The 21,158-nt window shown below is 41.3% G+C and overlaps 1 protein-coding gene across 3 annotated transcripts in view; it reads right to left on the reverse strand.

Annotated features, from left to right (window-relative positions):
• Positions 1-21,158, reverse strand: part of TEK (TEK receptor tyrosine kinase) — a 93,999-nt gene that overhangs the window by 12,103 nt on the left and 60,738 nt on the right. For 2 of the 3 annotated variants that reach the window (XM_032393662.1, XM_032393660.1), the window contains 8 exons: positions 20,929-21,073; positions 15,658-15,819; positions 14,352-14,486; positions 9,613-9,900; positions 7,341-7,640; positions 5,363-5,517; positions 3,305-3,515; positions 794-904 (listed from right to left, as the gene is read on the reverse strand). In XM_032393662.1, coding sequence (XP_032249553.1) covers positions 794-904; positions 3,305-3,515; positions 5,363-5,517; positions 7,341-7,640; positions 9,613-9,900; positions 14,352-14,486; positions 15,658-15,819; positions 20,929-21,073 — 1,507 coding nt within the window. The remainder of the gene's footprint in view (positions 1-793; positions 905-3,304; positions 3,516-5,362; positions 5,518-7,340; positions 7,641-9,612; positions 9,901-14,351; positions 14,487-15,657; positions 15,820-20,928; positions 21,074-21,158) is intronic. The other variant, XM_032393661.1, reaches the window with a different exon arrangement.

The following is a 21,158-nucleotide window of genomic DNA, read 5'->3' on the forward strand; positions in this document are numbered from 1 at the left end:
AACTTGAACTTTAAGAGTATGTGCGACAGGGCGCCTGTGTGGCTCAGTCGGTTAAGCGACTGCCTTCGGCTCAGGTCATGATCCCGGGGTCCTGGGATCGAGTCCCACATCAGGCTCCCTGCTCAGCAGGGAGTCTGCTTCTCCCTCTGCCCCTCACCCTGTTCTCATGCTCTCTCTCTCAAAAAAATAAAATCTTAAAAAAAAAAAAAGTATGTGGGACATAGGATAGTTGTAAAGCTCCACTGTAATTGTACCAGTACTGGTTTTGGAAAAAAAATAAAGCTCAATCAGATATAAGCTTATTATTGTTCTTATTTTATCCTAATCATCACCAATGCTTCCACATCACAGTTGATTGTTGGCATTCATGGATTTAACATTCAGACTATCAGTGTCTTGAGTTTGGAGGGAAAAAGGTAAGCAATTAAGAAGAGCCAATGCACTTCTCTCTTCCTAATGCTGAAGGCTCCCCCAGTCTACCTAAGCAAGAGTAGCTGAAGAAACCTCTGGATCAGCAAGGATGGGAGTGTGCAGCAACCATGGATACCTTTGAGCAGTAATGATGAACCACATCAGAGGGCAAAAGATCCAACCTTGAGACCTACCTCGAAAAAAATGCCAAACCTCAGCACAATTTATAAATGGGACTAGACATTCAGATTGAAACTGCAACTTTAAAAAAAAAATAGGTGACATTCTTAAGATTATTATCTTTACTGATTTTAATATGGAATGTGCCTGTTTCAAAAAAAAAAAAAATTCTGGCAGGAATGATAGGAAAAGAGCATCTTACCACGATGTTCACACGCTCCCAAGAGATTGATGATGTTTGGGTGGTGGCCAAGTTTACAGAGAACCTCCAGTTCCCCAGCGAAGTCCCTGTGGTCATCTTTGGAGGCGTATTCTGGGAAGAAAGTCAAGAGTTGTGATCCCTCTCTGTTAGGCCTCTTTAGAAACAACTGTCCTCTCCTGTTCCCTTCGGAGGACCTTCAGGGCACTGAGTCACTATCAGTTCTGGAAAACTGTACAGAAATCAGAGATTACTCTAGGAAGAGTACTTGGAACTGGTAACACTTCGGGCTGACGCTTCTTTGTTGTTGGGGGCTGTCCTGTGCACAGCAGGATGTACGGCAGCATCTCTGGCTTCTCCCGCTAGGTACCAGCAGCCCAACCAAAAATGGATCCAGACGCTGCTGAATGTCCCCCCAAGGGGCAAAACTATCCCTGGTTGAGAACCACTGCTTTAAACTTTTCCTTGTTTAAGCTCTCAAATACCCCGTGAAATGACTTGATAGAGACTCTACATATTCTAGCTAAAGCCGCTGTCCAGCAATAAATATGCTGAGCAAGAGAACCAAAGTTTCAGTGCAACAACACAAGGAATGCACACACCTTGCTTTCTTACAATAATTTTAACTTGCTTTTCCACAAACCAGTCCTGCTAAAATATAAACTCAAATCCAACAGCATTTTCATGGAAGTGCTTGGTGGTCAGGAAACTGAATTGTGTTTGTTTCTGTTCTTTTCATCCTGTCTCTCCATTAGCACTTGGAGCAGAGGAAGAACCATCAGGTACCAACCAGGCTGAAGGGAAGGCTCTCTCTGGTTGATGCACAAACTGATCAGCCTTGATCAGTGACAGAGCACTCTTACTGTTTTTTGAAAAATAACATTGCGTAGGAAAGGTGGGAGAGGGGGACAGTTGGATGCTGGTGGCCCTGTGCATGCCTGAATGTGCTTGGAAATTACAAAATTTTTCATAAGGGTTACGGGTACCCATAAAACTAGCTAGTAGGCAATCCCAGGTCAGATACCCTGTTCATACCACAAGAAGCCCGAGGGTCAATGCCTTGGGAGCATTTTTAAAATGAAGTTATTTATAAGGAGGCTGTCCTCCTACTTCAGTAATTGTCCTCCTTTGAATGCATCACTCTCCCTATAGACAGTTTCTGCCCTGACGCCCCATTTAAGCTATTTCACCTCTTCACAGGGGCATGAGACAATCAGGCTCAGGTCAGATTTTAAAAGCCCTGGTTTTACAAGATTCTATACCCTGTTTCTTCATACTATCCTTACTGTTCCCCCAAATTCCTCGTGACTAACATAGCAAAACAGAAAAGAGATTTATGGATATTAAGCAAAATTGCGTGTGTTCATGTGTGTGTGTGTGTGTGTGTGTGTGTGTGTTTGAAACATACTACTATCTCTAAACACAGACACTATTTTATTTGTTTTATTTTATTTCTTTTCTGTCAACACTGCAATAAGCAGCAATGATTTAATTAGATTTAGGGTTAATTCCAACTTTAGGCTCAATATTGCCGTCAGAAAGGAAAACCTATCAGCAACCTTACAGAGCCTGCATTGTGAAGCTAACCAACAACGGGGAGTTAATGAAATTCCCTGCTCTAACACATGGCTTTCCAAGCCCTCATGCTAGACAAGCAACACCGCAGCTTCATAGTCAAGCCACGCATAAACTGCTCCTTCACACAAAAGAGAACACAGCCAGGACCGCCAGTGAGCTAGTCACTCTGCTTTCTCAGATGATGTTTATTAGCCAGCTTGGTAAGTGGGTAGGCACCCAGCAGTCCTGAGATGAACACAACTGGAAAAGACGTAGATCTTCTGACCTTAGATCGGCAGTTTTCAAACTTGAGCGTACAGAAGAATCACAGAGCACGCTTGTTAAGAACACAGATTCTCGCGTGTCCCCCCAGAAATTCACATACACTGGACCCAACAAAGGGAGAGGCCAAGCAGATGCATTTCTAACAATGTCTCTGGGAGATTTGATGCAGATAATCCATGAAGACAGTGGTTTGCAAAGTGTGGTCCCCAAACCCTCAGCATCAGCATCACCTGTGAGCTAATTAGAAATGCAAATCCTCTGGCCCTGCCCCAGACTTGCTGAATCAGAAACCAGGGTGGACCCCAACAATCTGTTTTTAACAAGCCTTCCAGGTGATTCTGATACACACTCAATTTTGAGAACCAAGTGCATCAAGAGAAACAACAGCGCTCCCCTAAAGTTAGAAGTGTGTGACAGAGAATCTATATTCTCACATCCCACTGAGTCAAGACATTGGCATTTAAACAGCTCATGCCTTCATATGTATGTCCTGACCCTATCACTGGCTGACCTCAAAGGAACTATCACCTGCCATTGCACAGAACAGCTGTATTTGACATCATGCCAATTTTTTGTTTAAATAATGTAAGACCATAGCGGAAAGATTCAACAGGAAGTCAAGTTTTCTCCCCACCCTAGTGAAATGCTGACTTGATCTGGTCAAGCACTGACCTTTCATCCTCTTGATGGCAGCGTCCATCCGTAACCCATCCTTCTTGATGCGCGCCTTAAGAACCTGGCCAAAATTACCCTCCCCGATCACATCTTGAAATTTGATGTCATTCCAGTCAAGCACTGGATAAATTGTAGGATCCGGGTTGTTTTTGGCCTTCCTGTTCAGGGCCAGAGTTCCTGAGTTGAACTGCACAGCTGGTTCTTCCCTCTGGAGAAATAATATTTTCATGGTTTTGTGTCAGGATTTTTCATAATTCTAATGTGCATAAATACTCCTGGCTTGTATCCCATACCAGGTAAAACAAGAAATTGTCTATCTAATTCCAGAATGCAGATGGAAATAGGTTTCATCTAACAGGCTGTCTATAGTGCTGCATGAGCTAATTCCAGGCCTCAGGTGGAAGGCATGCTACAATCGATTAACAATGTCTGCAGAGTGCAAGCATAGGGGAATAACAGCAGGTATGCCACAGGATGGCACATCCCCAAGTTAGTCACGCTTGAGTTTCTACTGAGCTGTGGAATGAGCAGGTGTTCAGTTCTGATTTGGAAAAGAACTCAGAGATCCCGTCTGGGGCAGTAACAGGCCGTGCCTCACTAAGAGCTCTCCTTGCATTGTCTTGGCCTATTCTTGACTCTCACTCTGACTTATCCTGAACCTTAGAACCTCTCAAGCCCACTCTGCAGCAGACTCTGGCCCCAGGATGACAGAGGCTTATAGTCAAACCCAACATAGCATCACCTTTTCTCCTGAGTTTGAGAGGGTGCTGACATATCATGACAAAGCTCCAGCGCACCTAGCCCCCTTGCTGGTCTGTCCTCTCCAGTGACAGCCTGAGTTGAGTCAGCTCTGACATAGAGTCAGATGGCAACACTCCCCTTGTCCTCCAAGGAGGGGAATCTCAGGGGTTTGTGGACATGAAGCTGTACCTCCTCTGGAATGTGTAATTGTACTCAATGTTTTATACATGGAATTGATAAATTGGGTACAGATTTATCTTACAGAGCTTGAAACCACAAACTAGAAAAACGTTCAGCCTATGGCATACCAAAGAACTCAAACAGGGTGCATACTGGTCAGGTATGATTCTGTAAACCTTGGTTACTAGTCACAATTTCTAGATGAAAGAATGAGGCACTGCCCGGTATGAACTATGACTGCCAACTGATGGGTACAAAGGAATGGAGAGACACACATGTACCTAAAATTCATATATATTACATATATAATATATATGAGGAATAATAAGACTGTGGGAGAAAGAAGTATAAAATAGGAACTAGAAATAGGAAATGTGGGGAAAACTTGTCTAGCACAATACATCGTTACCCATCACACTGAGGTCTGGTTATGCTCATGTCCTTCCTTACCAACAGCATTCAATTCTTCATGTTGCAAGATTGGTCTCCCTGGTGACTCATCACTAGGATGACCATACATCTCATTTTGGCAGGGCAATAGTTCTGTTTTAGCCCTGGCTTCCTAAATAATTATTAAGAGCAACATTTCCACTCTCAAAATCATTCCAGTTTGGGGCCCCTGGGTGGCTCAGATGGTTAAGCCTCTGCCTTCGGCTCAGGTCATGATCCCAGGGTCCTGGGATCGAGTCCCACATCTGGCTCCCTGCTCAGCGGGAAGCCTGCTTCTCCCTCTGCCTCTGCACCTCCCCCTGCTCATGCTCTCTCTCTCTCTGTATCTCTCTGTCTCAAATGAATAAAAAAAAAACCATTCCAGTTTGGACAACAAATTACATAGTCATGCTGTTTATCTCCCATTTCATAATGGAAGTCAAAGAGAAGAAGGGAAATATTTGTTTTACAAGTAAATTTCCTGGTCCACATCTTTTTTTTTTTTAAGTAGGCTCCACATCCAGCGTGGAGCCCAATGCGGGGCTTGAACTCATGACCCTGAGATTAGGACCCAAGCTGAAATCAAGAGTCAATGCTCAACCAACTGAGCCACCCAGGCACCCTTCCCGGTCCACATCTTTAAAGCGAAGATTCTGCATACATGCAGACTTGTACTTATTAGCTAGTAGGAAGATGAGGCACTACCACGTTTTGGAAAGCTTGGGCCATTCTCCTTTGGACATTTGCCCTCTTCAGTTGCAACATGATCAGGAAGGCCAACAGCACCGTCAGGCAGGTCATTCCCGCCGAGCCAAGGATGGCTATAAGCAGCATCTTCCCACCTCCAAGGTCCACTGGTGCTGCACAGAACACAGGAGAAGCAGCAGGGTTAGTTTAGGAGAGATAAGCCAAGACCATCTATGGGTGACATCGAGGTACAATGGATATGTAATGGCGGCCCTGGCTCTGCCACCTAATTGCTACGGGACCTTGAGCTCCTCATTTATATGTTCTGAAACTCAATGGAGAGGAGTATGACTCACAGGGTTGTTATAAGACCTAAAAAAAAAAAAAAGGAAAAGTGCTAATTATTAGTTGTTACCATTTGTCCCACTTTTACCTCCAAGTAGAGGCCCAAGCAGCAGCACATTATCAAGTAGCAGGGAGAATGACTAACTAGATATAGGACTTTGGGAAAGTGGCTAAACCTCCCTGCACAATTTCCCCACCTAGAAAAGTTCTCAAGTTCTAAGATGCTGAGCTTAGAGTCTATAAGATTTTTTTTTTCTTGTTTAAAAAGCTGATGGAGAAAACCTGAGAATACCATTGACAGAATGAAGGAAAGGAGGAGGGGAAGGAGGGAAAGACAGAAGAGGAAAACCATTAAATTTAGGGCTCAAGTCAAAATAAACTATTAAAGATTATGGTCTAATCCATTTCTTTCCCTAATTTAAACTCAAAACTAAATGCAATATATCTTTATGAAAAACAGTACTTAGAGCATGACCCCATCTTCTTACAAGAATTCTTTTGTGATTATCTCTCTTTCCTTCCTTCTATCTCTAAGCATGGGTACATAAAGACACATCTGGAACAGAATGGTGAGGATTTTGTTGTTTTGTTATGCCTTGTTTTTAATTTTTCTGTTTGTATTTTATGTATAGCTTGGATTTAGGGCCTGTATACATTTTACCAAAACACAAATAATTGTAAAAATAATGTCTTTATTAAGGGTGTCAACTGAAAACTCCAACTCTCTATAATTGGCAGACTCATCATTCCTTGGACATTTCAGAAATATTCCAAAGAATCAGTCCTGAAAATATGGCATGTTTCATTTTATTTCTTAAGCCCTAGGTAGCCCTCGAAAGCCAAGAAGTTTTTACTACTCTAAGATTTTCTGGAAAAATAAACTCTAGCCCAGATTATAAATCTGCAAACTTTCCATCTAATGTCACACATTGCAGAGGGCTGGCAGGTGCCACTGCAGACAGACTTCAAAGGGAAGGTGCTCCAGGAGCTGCAGTCCCACCTATCCTGGTCCCTTGTTCACTTAACTACATTTGACTGGTATTATCAGTCACAAACACTGGGCATCGTGTCCTTGGCACTCTGAGGGACCTACATCTATCTCAAAAAGCTTACTCTCACTGGAGTGGGGGTTAGTGGTGGACATGGAGGCATCATAACTTGGATCCAAAAAGTAAAAAAACAAACAAATAAACAAAAACAAAACAAAAAAACAGGAAAAACAAAAACAACAACTTAGAATTGCATGGTGTCATCTAAGCTAAAAGAGGAGTTCATTTGAGAAAGAATGGAGTTGGTTCTTGGAGCATCCCACTGAAGCACCCTCATAGGCCTGCCTTCACTAAGCAGGTTCCACATTCTTTTTCCATGGAATCGAATTCACATTCCTCAGAGCTTCCATTGCTGGATGGGGAGTGCAGACTAAATGGACTAATTTAGTCTAAGACTTAACAAAAAGAAAATGGATCAACACAGTATCCCTCTCAGGAGCATTTTCATTTTAAGAACCTATCTAGAGATGGTGAAGCCTATGTAGACAAATGAATTATGTCACATGACATACACATGAGGTAAATATCTTAATTAAGATAGTGGGGCTTCTCTGATACTCTCCAGAAATAATCCTAGGTAAATACCTGTCCACTCTACCAACCTTGAGATTTAGAAAGGGTCATCAGTTCATGAGAAAAGGTTGGGTTGCTTGACCCTATGTTGTTCTCTGCAAAAATGTCCACCTGGTAAGCTGTTTCAGGCTCTAGGCCCTTGAGCTGATACTGGGTAATGGTGGCATTCTTGATCTTCACATCAATGTGCTGGTCTTCATTCTTGCCCTGAACCTTGTAACGGATGATAATAGAAGAAATAGAATAGCCATCCAAGATTGTCCAAGAGATCATGGCTGAGGAGTCTGTGATGTTAGAAATCTTGATATTTTCTGGTTGAGGAGGGAGAACTAGAAATTTAAAAAAAAATTCACTTAAGTTACACTACCATCTTAGATTATTATGCTTTTAAGGGATACTTACTGTCAGCTCATAAACCAAGAATGGCAAATAGGTGTTTTCTCGGGTTGTGATTCCAATCAATTGGAAGTGGACTCCATGCAGACTTGACAAAATGGCACAAGACAGGAAAATAACAACACATATATCATCACATAGTTTCTCACCCTTGCATTAAATTAAGACATCAAATTCTGTTACAACCAGTAGAAATTGGGCAAAGTGTACCAACAAATTCATCAAAAAGCAGAAATCCCACTGCTCAAGAAAAGATACTCAACATTGCTAGTTATCAAGAAAATGAAAATTGAAATTAACAGTGGGGTACAATTTTTTACCTTTGAGATTATGAAAAATAAAAAGGTCTCCAACATCAAGTGATATAGATATAGGGAAAGGATATATGTACAGAGACTGATATAGGGAAAATGGTACTCTCATATACTCCTGAACATCGTACACATTGAATGAGAAACATTGCCTATCAGTTCTACTTCTGGACATATTCCCTAGGAAAGCTCTCACACCTATGCACCTGGAGACATGCATAAGGATGGTCATTGCATTTTTGTTTGGGATAGTTAAAAAAAAAAAAAAAGGAAGGAAGGAAGTGGTACAGAAAGGAAACAACCTAAATGTCCACCTCAAAGGGAATATATAAATAAGATGATATAGTCATAACATAGAATATTATGCAGAAGTTAAAAAAGTATATGTCAGATCTAAACAATGAACATGGGTAAGATAGGAATCATAGTGTTTACTCCAAAAAGCAAGAATGGTATGTATGCATATGTGCACTTGTGGATGAATCTAACACATTGAGCCAATTCAACCTTGAATGGAAAGATACACAGCAAACTTATAACGTGGTTGTCTCTGGAGAGCCAGCCATAGAATGAGAGTAGGGATGACGGTCCAAGGGACTTGTGATCTGTATTGTGTTTTTACTTCCACAAATCAACAAAAGGGCTGAAAACAAATATGACAAAATATTAACAGTTGTTAATTCTGGGTAGGAGGAATGTGGGTGTTTGTTGTATTATTCTCTGCACTATTCTGTAATTTTTAAATTTCATAGAATTTTTAAAAAGTGATGAAGAATCCCTGAACGCTGACGTAGCAGGTGAGACTTCCACATGTCACTGATACAAGAGAGTGGCTGGAGGAACACGGAGCTGTTTTCTACACCTGGTATTGAGCAAGTGGAGATGCAGCTGCAGAAGAGAGCCTGAGACATCAGGTGTTGGCAAGGGACCCCATGATCCTAACCTAAGTGGTAGTCAGTGTGGCCAAGACATATTTTATCTTTCCAAGGACTCCAAAATACACAGGCACAGTTCTAATGCAGTGAATCTAAACAGAACTCTTTGCTTAATGATGAAAAACTTTCAATACTACCAAGAAACCCAAGAAGTTCCAACTAATTTTAAATGACCAATCTGAAATAGAGAAAAGCCTGAGTTGCAGAATATTTTGAAAGAAAAAAGGTTTTATTACTCTCAAATATATTTTATAACCCTAAGAATTATCTACTATGAAGATTTTCAAGCAGAGTTATTTAGCTTTTAAGATTAGGAAAGACCTATCTAATTAGCCAGCATCTAGAGGGCTGAAGAAACAGGACAATCTTGAAAACTGTCCTAAAACAAATTAAACATACCCCAGAAAACCTTATTCATGTTATTAATTTACTTAATAAATAACTGCATACCAAGGAAAGGTAAATTTTAGCACAGTCCTGCCTTTCTTACGTATTACACGTTATTTAAATGGTTTGGTGTGTTGGGGTGGGGGCACTAATTAGCTTCCATCCTTAACTGCCTTTTATGATGTCTAGCAGTCTTGACTTGATGGCAGCTAAGTCCAAGCAGCAGTAGTCAAATGTCATTCAGGCAAAGTGGGGCCATGTGAGTTACTTACTGTCACTAAGGGTCCAAGCGATGAGATCTTCACTCCATTCCCCCTGGGCCTTGGTGTTGACTCTGGCTCGGACGATGTACTGCTCCCTGGGGTGTAAATTGTTAAGTAGCACTGAAGTCAGGTTGCCTGGCACTTTGATATTCTGCTGGTCACTATTCATTTGTACAGACCTTCTCTCCACTTCAACATAGAAATCATCTTCTGAGCTTGGAAATATTGGTTGCCAGGTCAAATTTAGGGTGGTCTGACTTTTTGGTAGGAGAATGAGACCTCTTGGAGGAGGGAGACCTGGGAGAAACCAGAAAGATCATGATTTTTTTTTAAAAGATGTTTTTATTTTTAAGTAAGCTCTATACCCACCGCAGGGCTTGAACTCACGATTCCGAGGTCAAGAGTCACATGCTCTACCGACTGCACCAGCCAGGTGCCCCTAGATCATGATTTTTGCATCGGGTGAAGCACAACAGCCCCAAAGGGCCGCTTTACAGAAGAACCTTGGCTTCTAGAATAATAGACAACTTCACAGACCATCAAAGAAACACAAGCTAACAGCCATGTCATACTTTTTTTTCTATCAAAATTGCAAATATTTATAACAATTCTAATTGTAGTTTGAGTAACTATAATAGAGGAACTCCTTTAGAGAACAACTTGGGAGTAGTTTTCAAGAGCCCTAGAAATGAACGTCTGCTTTGGCCCTGACCGCACCAGGGATTTATCCCGAAGAAATAATCCAGAGGAAGAGAAAAACCAAAGTGCATGAAGACATTCATTATGGCATTATTTAATAATAGCAAACAATCAGAAGAAACCTAAATGCTGAAAATAGGAAAGTGCTTTAATAAATTATGATATAACCATCCAATGGATTAAAATAGATCGTTGGGAGTAGTATGGGAGGCCAAAAAAAATATTTCTAATACATGAGAAAAAACTCTAGTTGCAATTTGATAAAAGTCATGGCTACAATTGCTGAAGGGTAGGGAGGGAACTGATAAGACAGTGGATTTTCCAAGGTTGTGGGATAGGAGGGGTGGGTAACTAACTACCCAGTGTTTCGGTTACGATTCTGAGCGATATATTTTTACGCAATTCCAGGGTTACTTCCCCGTGGCAAGAATTTCAAGCCCTGGAACGGCTGTGGTGGCAGGGCCTGGGCTCGCCCTGCTCTGATCACAGCAAGGTGCTGGCTATGACCACACCTGCCCTGGCCCAGAACCTGGGCTACCAGACAGGCACCTGAATGCAAACAACATGGGTTTTGAAATGAAAGAGATAGGAGCCTGCCTAGTTTTGCGGCCTTGGGAAAATTCATAAGCTCTCCAAGTTCACATGTAACACAAAATGGAAATACTTATCTTTCAGACTCAGGAGAAGCACATGGGATAATGGGTGTGAAAATAGAAGGAGTCAGGGACTCTTACATAACCTACTTTCCCTCCTTCCTTCCTCCCTCCCTTCTCCCTTCCTGTCTTATCTTGCGTCAATGGGCACAGAAGGACTCTGTATTTTCAGTTATAATAGTAAATTGACTTTTCACTTCCAGATATCAAGTATTTTCAAAACATAGAATAGGGATCCTCTAACTCATGCATTCTCAGTGGGGACAGTATTGCCCCTAAAGGGGGCAAACACTGGTTCGTGGGATACGAGAACATTTTAGATATTACAACTGCTTATGTAGGGCCACAGTATATAAATATATCTATGGTATTAAAATTCATGGCAGGGGAGACATTAGGACAAAAGAGACATTTTGTCCTAAGGACACAGGTATCTAAAGGGGGCGGTAATTGAAGGAGGAGGAAGGTGGGGGCGGGGAGAGAGAGGAAGAGGGAGAAAAGGTTGGAAAACTGCTCTTTTCGGTTAGAAGTGAGAGAAAGGGTCTGTTTCCATACACCAAGACGGTGACTCCCACTGGCCAGTTCTGACCGGTGTTACACTAGGGAGAACCAGCGATCAGGTCTCACAATTCACTTGGCATTATGCTAAAGCAATAATTATTCTCTGTAGTCTTTGTAAATAAAATCATTATTTTAACTATTTAATATTAATACATGTATTACTCTAAATAACTATTATTCTCTATAACCTTTACAAGTTGAAAGAGGTGATGGTAACTCCTTTCGCTTATCTCTGAAGTTTAAGTTCCAAAAGAAGCCGCCCAGAGGAGGCAGGCAAACTTAAAATGACAAAGCAGAACAGAGAGTTGATGTTTTGGAGCATATATGCAAACCTCCTAAGTCTAGGCCTGGTACAGAAGAGTCACTCGATAAATGGTCATTTCCCTTTTCCTTTCCTTCAGGAACATGACTTACCCTTCACCCCTCCCTACCTGCCCTCTTTCTGCCTGTGTTCAGAGTGTGATCTCTTCCCTCCGCTCCTGGCCTCCTGGTCTTCACCATTAAATCAACATACTTATAAATAGTGCAACTGCCAGATGAATTAAAAAACAAACATCAGCAAAATTCAAATGATGGGAAAAGAAGAACCTTCAAGAATTCCCTCCCCACCAGGGCACCTGGATGGCTTAGTCGTTAAGCATCTGCCTTCAGCTCAGGTCATGATCCCAGGGTCCTGGGATCGAGCCCCACATCGAGCCCCACATCGGGCTCTCTGCTCAGCGGGAAGCCTGCTTCTCCCTCTCCCACTCCCCCGCTTGTGTTCCCTCTCTCGCTGTCTCTCTGTCAAAATAAATAAAAATCTTAAAAAAAAAAAAAAGAATTCCCTCCCCACCTACGCCTGAGAACTACTTTGAAATATTCCCCAAGAGACTTCTAAATACATCCAGGCTGGAACATACTCTGAGTACTAAAGACAGTATCGTGTGGGTCTGTGAAGTGTTTTATGATCTGTTCCATAAATACTTTCCATCTGAGTCAGATTATGACCTTCGCCTTGGATTCATCAACACTGGCCAGAGAGAGAATTAACTACCATTTGCCTTTTAGCAGCAACCTGACCACAGAGCAGAGGCCCCTTTGATCTCTTCATCTTCTAACTTATATAGAGTTTCTGGTGTTATTTTTTGTATTTGCTACCTGGTGAGGTCCCGGGAAACCATCCCTTATTTGCATACTGCTTCTCCAAGGACCAGAGTAGCTCTTGAGTTCCATTTGGTTCTTAAAGGATGCTGCTGGTGAGATGGAAATTTGGGGGTGGGGGGGATCGAAGGGGGCAGTCTCTGTTAGGGATGCAACACCCCTGCAGGAGAGCACACTCATTCTGAATCCTTCTGCCTTTACGAAGTAGACTAAAAACAGAAAAATTTATCAATTGGGATAAAGAAATGGTATCTTTGGGCTCCTAGGTAAAATAATAATAATAATAATAATAATAATAATAATAATAATTGGAGAAATAAAAGGATGTGAAGTCTGAAGATCAATTTATGAACCATTCTGAGACGCTACTTGTCAATCTATAAAATGGGGAAGATAATTCTTACCCTTTAAGTTTATATGAATGAAATATATGTGAACTTCAAACTATACAGGGCTGACCAGGAGACAGTAACAAATGATAAGACACAGTGAACACTAGAAAAGCAAACTTTACAAGGGATCACTCCCTTGTTTCAGAGAGGGGTACCTGGGTAGCAGAAAGCTGGAGTCCAGGTTAGTGTCAAGGAAACTTCACAAACTCAAGGGACCCTCAATGAACACAATAGAAGGGCAATCGATACTAACATTGATCAATCAAATATCGCTACATATATTACTTAGAATGTATGGATCAAGGATCAACAACATCAAGTACAATTTGCCAACTTCTTAGAGCTGCAAAATCATGAGCCCAACCCTGGCCCCAAACCTACTGAATTAGAAACTCGGGGCGGGGGGTCAGAAATCTGTTTTAACAAGCTCTCCAGGTAATTCTTATGGATACTAATGTTTGAGAACCACTGATTTAGAAACATGGAGGCCTATATCCCATAAGAAGTAGCTTAAGGGGGACGCCTGGGTGGCTCAGTTGGTTAAGCATCTGCCTTCAGCTCAGCTCGTGATCCCAGGGTCCTGGGATTGAGCACCGCATCGGGCTCCCTGCTCAGTGGGGAGCCTGCTCCTCTCTCTGCCACTCCCCCTGCTTGTGCACGAGCGCGTGCTCTCTCTCTCTCTGACAAATAAATAAATAATCTTAAAAAAAAAAAAAAAGAAGTAGTTTAAGGAGGTAAATCGGGCTGCCTGTAGGAGGCAGCATTTGGGGGTGGGGAGGTGGAACAGGGGTGGCTGTTCTTCAGATAAAAGCTTCTCATCTTATTTGATGTTTTAACTCTGTGCATGAGTTACTTTGGAAAATGAGAAATCAGTTTTAAAAATAAATAAACTGGGATTTCTGAAGTACATATGTGCCAAGAGTCTGGCTTAGGCCCTTAAGATGGAAACAGGAAGCTGTTGGTAAAACTCAGGAGCCAAGCAGTTGCTGCTAAGTAAATCCCAACTCCTAAGGGATGGCCCTGACTTCCTGAAGGCTCATCTGCTTCCTCCACTATCCCCGTACTGCCGCAGACACCCTCCCCCAGGGACATAGACCAGGAGTGCAGCCCAAAGAAAAGAACTATTTGGCTCCAAGCTGCCCACCTTCCTGTCACTTTCCCACCCATTCAAAAGCAAACTCCTTCCCCCTGCATCCCCACCCACCCACTCGCCCACCACCACCCTTCCTGGTCTTCCTTCCTCTTTCCCCTTCCTCCCCCCTCCCACCCAGTGCAGGAAGAAATGCTGTTTGCTTCCACTGACCGATAGAAGCAGTTGTGAACCGTCTCACCGGTCCCGGATGCCCTTCCCCACCCTCTCCACGCCGGACCAGCTGCACGCAGAGCTCGTATTCTGTGCGAGGTTCCAAATAGCTGAGTGTAACAATCTCACTTGTCACTGCAAAGAGGGAAAGTCCAGGAAACTTAAGTTGGCATTCTTGTACATTGTTTAAAGTGGAATGCTGTTATTGTGATGTGAACTGGTGTTTGGTTTTTCAAAAATACAATGTCTAAGGGAAACAGGCAATCCCCCCCTTCAGGGCCTCAACATTCCTAACACAAGGAAAATGAGGCTTTTTTAAGGAAGTTTCCAGGTTACGATGTACACACTAATGTAAGACTCTCTGAGCCACTTAATCACGTCTGCTCTAGCGCTTTTGTCTTTTCATTTGTAGGGTAAAACCACACAAATCTTCAACTATATGGAATAACAATTAGATTTAAGGGGGGGTGGGGAATCTCAATTAAAATAATGTAATTTAATTGCCACCGTTTTTAAATACATAGTGATTGCAATCAGGCTATCAACAGAAGAGATTCTTTGAGGGTTTGCTTACAAAGACCAGAGAGCAGATTTGTAATCATCATACTATTTACAAATGGAGGGCTCTGAAGTCATTGAAAATAGATCTCCTAAACAAATAGTATATGCATCTTTTCTCCTTAGCTATTTGCTTTAGCCAGGCTCTGTTCTCCACAGGTATTGCAAAAGTACCACCTTACCATATGGTAAATTTCCAGTTGGTAAGAAAAAAAAATCGGGCTGTGTTCACGAGTTCTTAGAACACTTTGTGGATGTCCACTTGCAGAAAGTGACGATGGATTATTACCACCGTATGAAAAAAAAAAGCTGCTTTTTAATAAAACCTAGCCTTTGATATTGTCAACAGCAACTTAGCAAATCAGCCTTATGTCACTAGGATTCTGAATTTTGGCTGAGTCTACAATAGAATGTGAAGAGCTCAGTAACAGTGCCATGACTTAATTCCACATATCCAGGTCAGCTGGGTTAATACTAAACCAAAACCTCCTTTTGTTCTACTTTTTGTGACTTCCTCAATTACCCACATACAGTGCATAGAGGGCCCTTTTTAGGAAATCACAGGCATAGTGAGACTAAAGGATTGGTAGGTAATTAACTCTGAAATGGAATCCTTGGCTACAGCCACTGTTACCCTGGGGCAGAGGAATGAGAGTGGGAGAAAGGATTTCTCTATTTCTATATGTGAGGAATTTTTTTTTTCCTGGTGCCACTTCTTTAGCTGGAGTCTTTCCTGTTCAAACCTTACCTTGAATATGCCGCCAAGCTTCATAATGATTAACAGGTTTGTATAGAAGCTTCTTGGATTTGATTGGTCCATCCCCAAAGTAAGGCTCAGAGCTGATGTTGATGACAGCGAAATTATGTCCAGTGTCAATCACGTTTGGGGCATTCAGGGGTTTTGGAAGAACTAAACAAAATTTTCAACAACCAGATTAGTCTCTAGAGTTTGATTATCGTACTTTGGTGAGGATAGAGGAGGGGTAATCTTACATTTCCAACAAAACCCTCTAGAGGCAAGTGCATAGGGAAACACTGGGTAACAGCAGACAGAACAAAAGACAGGCAACGGAGTCTGACACCTGACAGACTGTTGGTGACAACTGAGTAAACCCTGTGATAGCTCTGTGGTTTCTTAGGGCCATAAGCTTCCCGTTGTTGCTCAAGCCCATGGCGCACATGCACACAGACCCAGTCAGCCTGCAAATGACAAAGAACGACTCCTCTACTGGGGGTACTAGAATACTCCTTGTACATCTTGATCATGGAGTATTTGTAATAGAAAAATTAGACTGCGCCTGCGCATAGTAGCTGCCACAGAGCATGCGTAATGATATGCAGAGTTTTTAGAAGTTCCCCCTCTGTTCTCAGAACCTTTCGTGACTATATCACCCGCTCGTTATGACTACCTATAAACAGCAGAACTCCCCTACATCTACCCAGGGCAGCTCAGATCCTGCACTCTGCCCATCCCCTTTCAGTGTGTACTTTGGCTTTGCAATAAAACTTCTTCGGCTATTCTCTGACTCCTTGAATTCTTTCTCATGAGGAAGTCAAGGACGTGGCACTGGCTGGTGGTTGAGGTCTCAGGGCTCGAGAACTCCCCCAGTCTTCCGTATCACTCAGTTCTCTGTTCATATTCAATGCAGTCACCTGCGCTGTGATCGCCTGGCTTTGCTCTTGCCCCTCCAACCCCCTATCCACAAAGTACTTCTTAAAATATGATCACTCCTCTGCTCAAGACCTTACCATGGATTCCCATCATGTTTAGAATAAAATCTAAAATTCATACCATGACCTGTCAGGCCTTGCACGATTGAGCCCCTGCCTCCTCTTCCCCTCACCCAATACCCTCCAGTGCCACTGACCTTTCTTTTTATTTTATTGTGTATTTTTTTTTAATTTTAAATTTAAATTCAATAAGCCAACATATAGTACATCATTACTTTCAGATGTAGTGTTCAATGATTCATCAGTTGCAGTGCTCATCACATCCCATGCCCTCCTTAATGCCCATCACCCAGCCCCTGAACTTTCAATTTCTCCAACAATGCAACAAGCTCCTTTCTGTTTCAGGTTCTTTGTAAATGTTGTTCCCCTGAAAGCAATGCACCAGACCTCTCACCTTTCTCTGTTACCTCTTAACTGATCATTCAGCAATCAGCTCTGATGTGATTTCTTCACAGAGGCTATACCCCTCAGTTAGGCTTCAAAGAACTTAGTCTTTTCCTCCATTGCAATTTTCATAATTTATTAGTCTTAGAGATTTTGTGTGAACATTTGATATTGGTCTTCCTCTAGACCATGCATGTTCTCTCTATCCTTCCTTTCTTTCCTTTCTTTCCTTTCCTTCCTTCCTTCCTTTCCTTTCCTTTCCTTTTTTCTTTCTTTCTTTCTTTTTTTGACTTAGAGCAACACAAATTTATTCTTACAGTTCCAGAGGTCAGAAGTCAGACATGGGTCTCACTGGGCTAAGATCAAGGTGTTAGTAGGGCTGTAAGGGAGCTCAATGGGAGACTCTATTTCCTTGTTCTTTCCAACTTCTAGAAACCACCTGCATTCCTTGGCTTGTGGCCCCTTCCTCCATCTTTAAAGTCAACAACGTCATGTATCTTGAACCCTTCTTCCACTGTGATCACTTTCTGACAATAGGTAGGTAAAATTCTCTGCTTTTAAGGACTCATCTGATTAGAGTGGGTCCACCCAGATAATCCAGAATAATCTCCCCATCTCAAAGACCATGTATTCTCAATAGGATGAAATAACACCCCCATGTAGGTTAAAATTAATTCTTGCAGGATTGAAAAAGCCTCAGATATTACAATGGTTTGTGGCCTTCCAAAGAGCCACAGTACATAAACAGATACGCAGTACATTCATGATATTAACATTTTATGGTGAGGGGAGGAGAATTTGGGAATAAATTTCTAAAGGGGCTCCTTGGTGAAGGGATAATGATCGAAATGTGGTAAAACACTGCAATGGACTCTAAATTCCATTAGGTAAAAGACCATGTAGGTTTACAGATGCTGTATAAGTGTTTGTCAATTGAATTTCTAGTGAGTTCTATAGCTCCATCAGCCCATCCTTCTTAAAAATGCATACCTGTTTTTTTTTTTTTTCTCCCCAAGGATGTATGCTACGTAACATAGAATCTTTCAGATTCTGCCAGTGTTTTTACTTAGGGCAGTTCCTGAGAAGAGTGCACTTCTGTGAGTAAATTCATTTGTTAAGTCATACTTCCCTTGTACGATCAAATAAGACCACCTGTTTGCTTAAACCAGCAAATGCTTATTTTATTGTAGCTATTAATGCCAGGATCTTGTAAAAATGATACTTTTGTAAGCGTGAAACAAACTGCTCCAAAAGCTTCCTCTTAGTAATTTATCATTTTATTTTTTGTCTTTTAGTAATTTGTATTGAGATATACATATTATAAAGTGCAAAAATCTTAAGTGCATTTAGCTCAAGGGACTTTACCTGTGCACACACCCATGTAACCATTACCCGGATTGAGACGGGGAACGTTTCCAGCCCCCTGAAAGGCACCCTTGTGCCCCTTGTCTGTCAATAGGGAACTATTATCCTGGCTTTTGTCACTATCATTTAGTTTTGCCTGTTCTTTAACTTTGTATAAATGGAATCATAAAGCATGTATTTTCGTTTGCTCTTTATTATGTCTATGATATCCATACTATTGCAGGAATTCTCTTTTATTGCTGTTTAATATTCCACTGTATGATGTTACGAGCTGAACTGTGTTACCCCAAAATTCTTATGTGGAAGTCTTAATCCCCTGTACCTCAGAAGGTAACTCTATTTAGAGAGAGGGTCTTTAAGGAGGTAATGAAGTCAAAATGAGGTCATTAGGGTGGTTCCTAATCCAAGGCAACTATTGTCCTTATAAGAAGATTAAATTAGGACACACACACAATGGGAAAACCATGTGAAAATACGGGGCAAAGACAGCCATTTATGAGCCAAGGAGTGAGGCCTCAGGAGAAATCAACTCTGCTGACACCTTGATCACTTACCTAGCCTCCAGAACGTGAGAAAATAAACTTCTGTTGTTTAAGCCACCGCGTCTGTGGAACTTTGTATGGCAGCCCTAGCAACCCATTAAGTATGAATACACCACAATTTATTTATCCCTTATAATGTGGACGGATAATTGGGCTAATTTCAGTTTGGGGCTATTATGAATAAAAATGCTCTGAACATTGAAGACGTCTTTTTGAACATATACACTCATTGCTTTTGAGCTTATACTTAAGAGAATTGCCAGGTCATAGGTCTGTGTATGCTTAACTTTGGCATATATTTTCAGTTTTCCAAAGGGGTTGTACCAACTTGTATTCTGGTAGTAAAAGCCTTGCATCTTTTTTTTTTTTTTTTTAATACTATGATTAAAGATATTGATTAATTTACCTAATGGCAATTTTGATTTTATATCTATCAGTAAATATGACATGAAGAGGTATCAATAACTTAGTATAACAGATGCTTCTATGCGTTGATGTTGTGTGCTGTGTCTTCCACTAAAAAATAAAAATTAGAACCACTGACTCTTCTGAATCTTAGCAACATAGTTTATTTTTGACTTATTTATTTTCCATGGGCAGCAAACATTCCAAGAAGCTTAAAAATGAGGTAATTTGTCTTGTTTGCATATCATTTCCTTCCTTTCAAGAACATGCAAGATATAAGAAATTGTTTTGATCATGTGAATGTTCTACTGAATAAAACAGATCAGGGCTTTTTCCAGTAATTCCAAAAAATACTAAAGATTCTGTGGCAGTTTATGTGGATGCTCAGGGTAGAGAATCCCAGTCTACAAGGCTGTATTTAGGTTAATGTTGTTATTGGTCTCTTAAAAAAGATTATGTTCTGGGCATTTACCTTACTTCATTTATGGAAATCACCTCTCGGATAGCCCAAAGATTCCTCATCAAGTAACAAAATGGGTAAAATACAAGTCAGCGTTTGTTATCTTGCTTCCTAAACTTTAACACAGGAGACTCAGAAAACGAAATGGTCTAGAAAAGATGGTGCAGTATTTGGAGCCAGGAGACCCAGGTTCAAAACTAAGATTTACTCCTTAACAGATGTGATACCTTATACAAGTTAACTAAACCCTCTGAACCTGTTTTCTGACTGGTAAAGTGGTGATAACAGTATCTGTTGCATACAGTTCTTATAATAATTAAATAAGATGAAGTATGTGAGGTACTTAGCCCAGTGCCTTTCTACAAAATATATCCGAGAGCCGTTAGCTGTTTTTGTCTAAATGGCCTCATAAGCAACTTCCAAATTTAAAATTCCTTGTGGTATCTATGTGTACCAGCCAAGCTAACTCGGATTTAGCTCCACGTTCCTTCTCCCCATCAAGCCACAAATGTATAGCCATCTACTTAGATTAATGTGCATTTTGAAATACTAATTCATAGCAGGAAGAATACTCACAATGCTGAACATGTGAAAAAAAATTATTCATGTTCATTATATAGCATAGCCTGGGCTTCATAATAAGTGAGTAACTCTCAAAGTATTTTCCAACTTATTTTGTACAATAATGAATAGGAAGTCACAACAATGATGAAGTCAAACTTTTCATGTACTATAAACACTACTAGACATGTTGTGCCAGACACAATTCCAGGTGTTTTGCATATTTAACAAATCTTCACAGTAACCCTGAGAGGTAGATGAACTAAACTTCATTGTCAAATAAGGAAAGGCTCAGAGAGGTTAAACTCATTTGCTCAGGGCTATACACAAGGTTTCTAGCTATCAGGGACAAAAACCAAAGCCAGGGCTATGTGACTCCAAAGGTCATCTACTTAATCCCTCCTTTCCATTTTCATGCATATAAAAAAAATTTTAAGGTGTAGTATCCTAGAAAATATCCAAAAAGTCATTTTAGTGTTCAGATAACATTTCTATCTGGGAGCAGCACCCAATGATACATAAACACAGTGCATTGAGGATGCAAGCTCTTCCTCTAGAAAATGGAGCTTACCTTTAACAGAAATGTTGAAAGGCTTTTCCACCATCCCAGCCACTGTGTTCACACTGCAGACCCAGACTCCTGAGTCAGGGGGGAGGATGCGGTGGATGGTGAATGTGGCCACTGACACATGACTCGTAAGGTTGAAGTCTTTTGGCTGGAAAGGTCAAATACAAATAAAAGCTTCTAGGGAGGCATAAACACACGAAAGGTCCATAACACTGACCCCATCTCATTGTTTG

Source organism: Phoca vitulina, unplaced genomic scaffold, assembly GCF_004348235.1.
Source record: "Phoca vitulina isolate PV1807 unplaced genomic scaffold, GSC_HSeal_1.0 scaffold75, whole genome shotgun sequence".
NCBI lineage: Eukaryota > Metazoa > Chordata > Mammalia > Carnivora > Phocidae > Phoca > Phoca vitulina.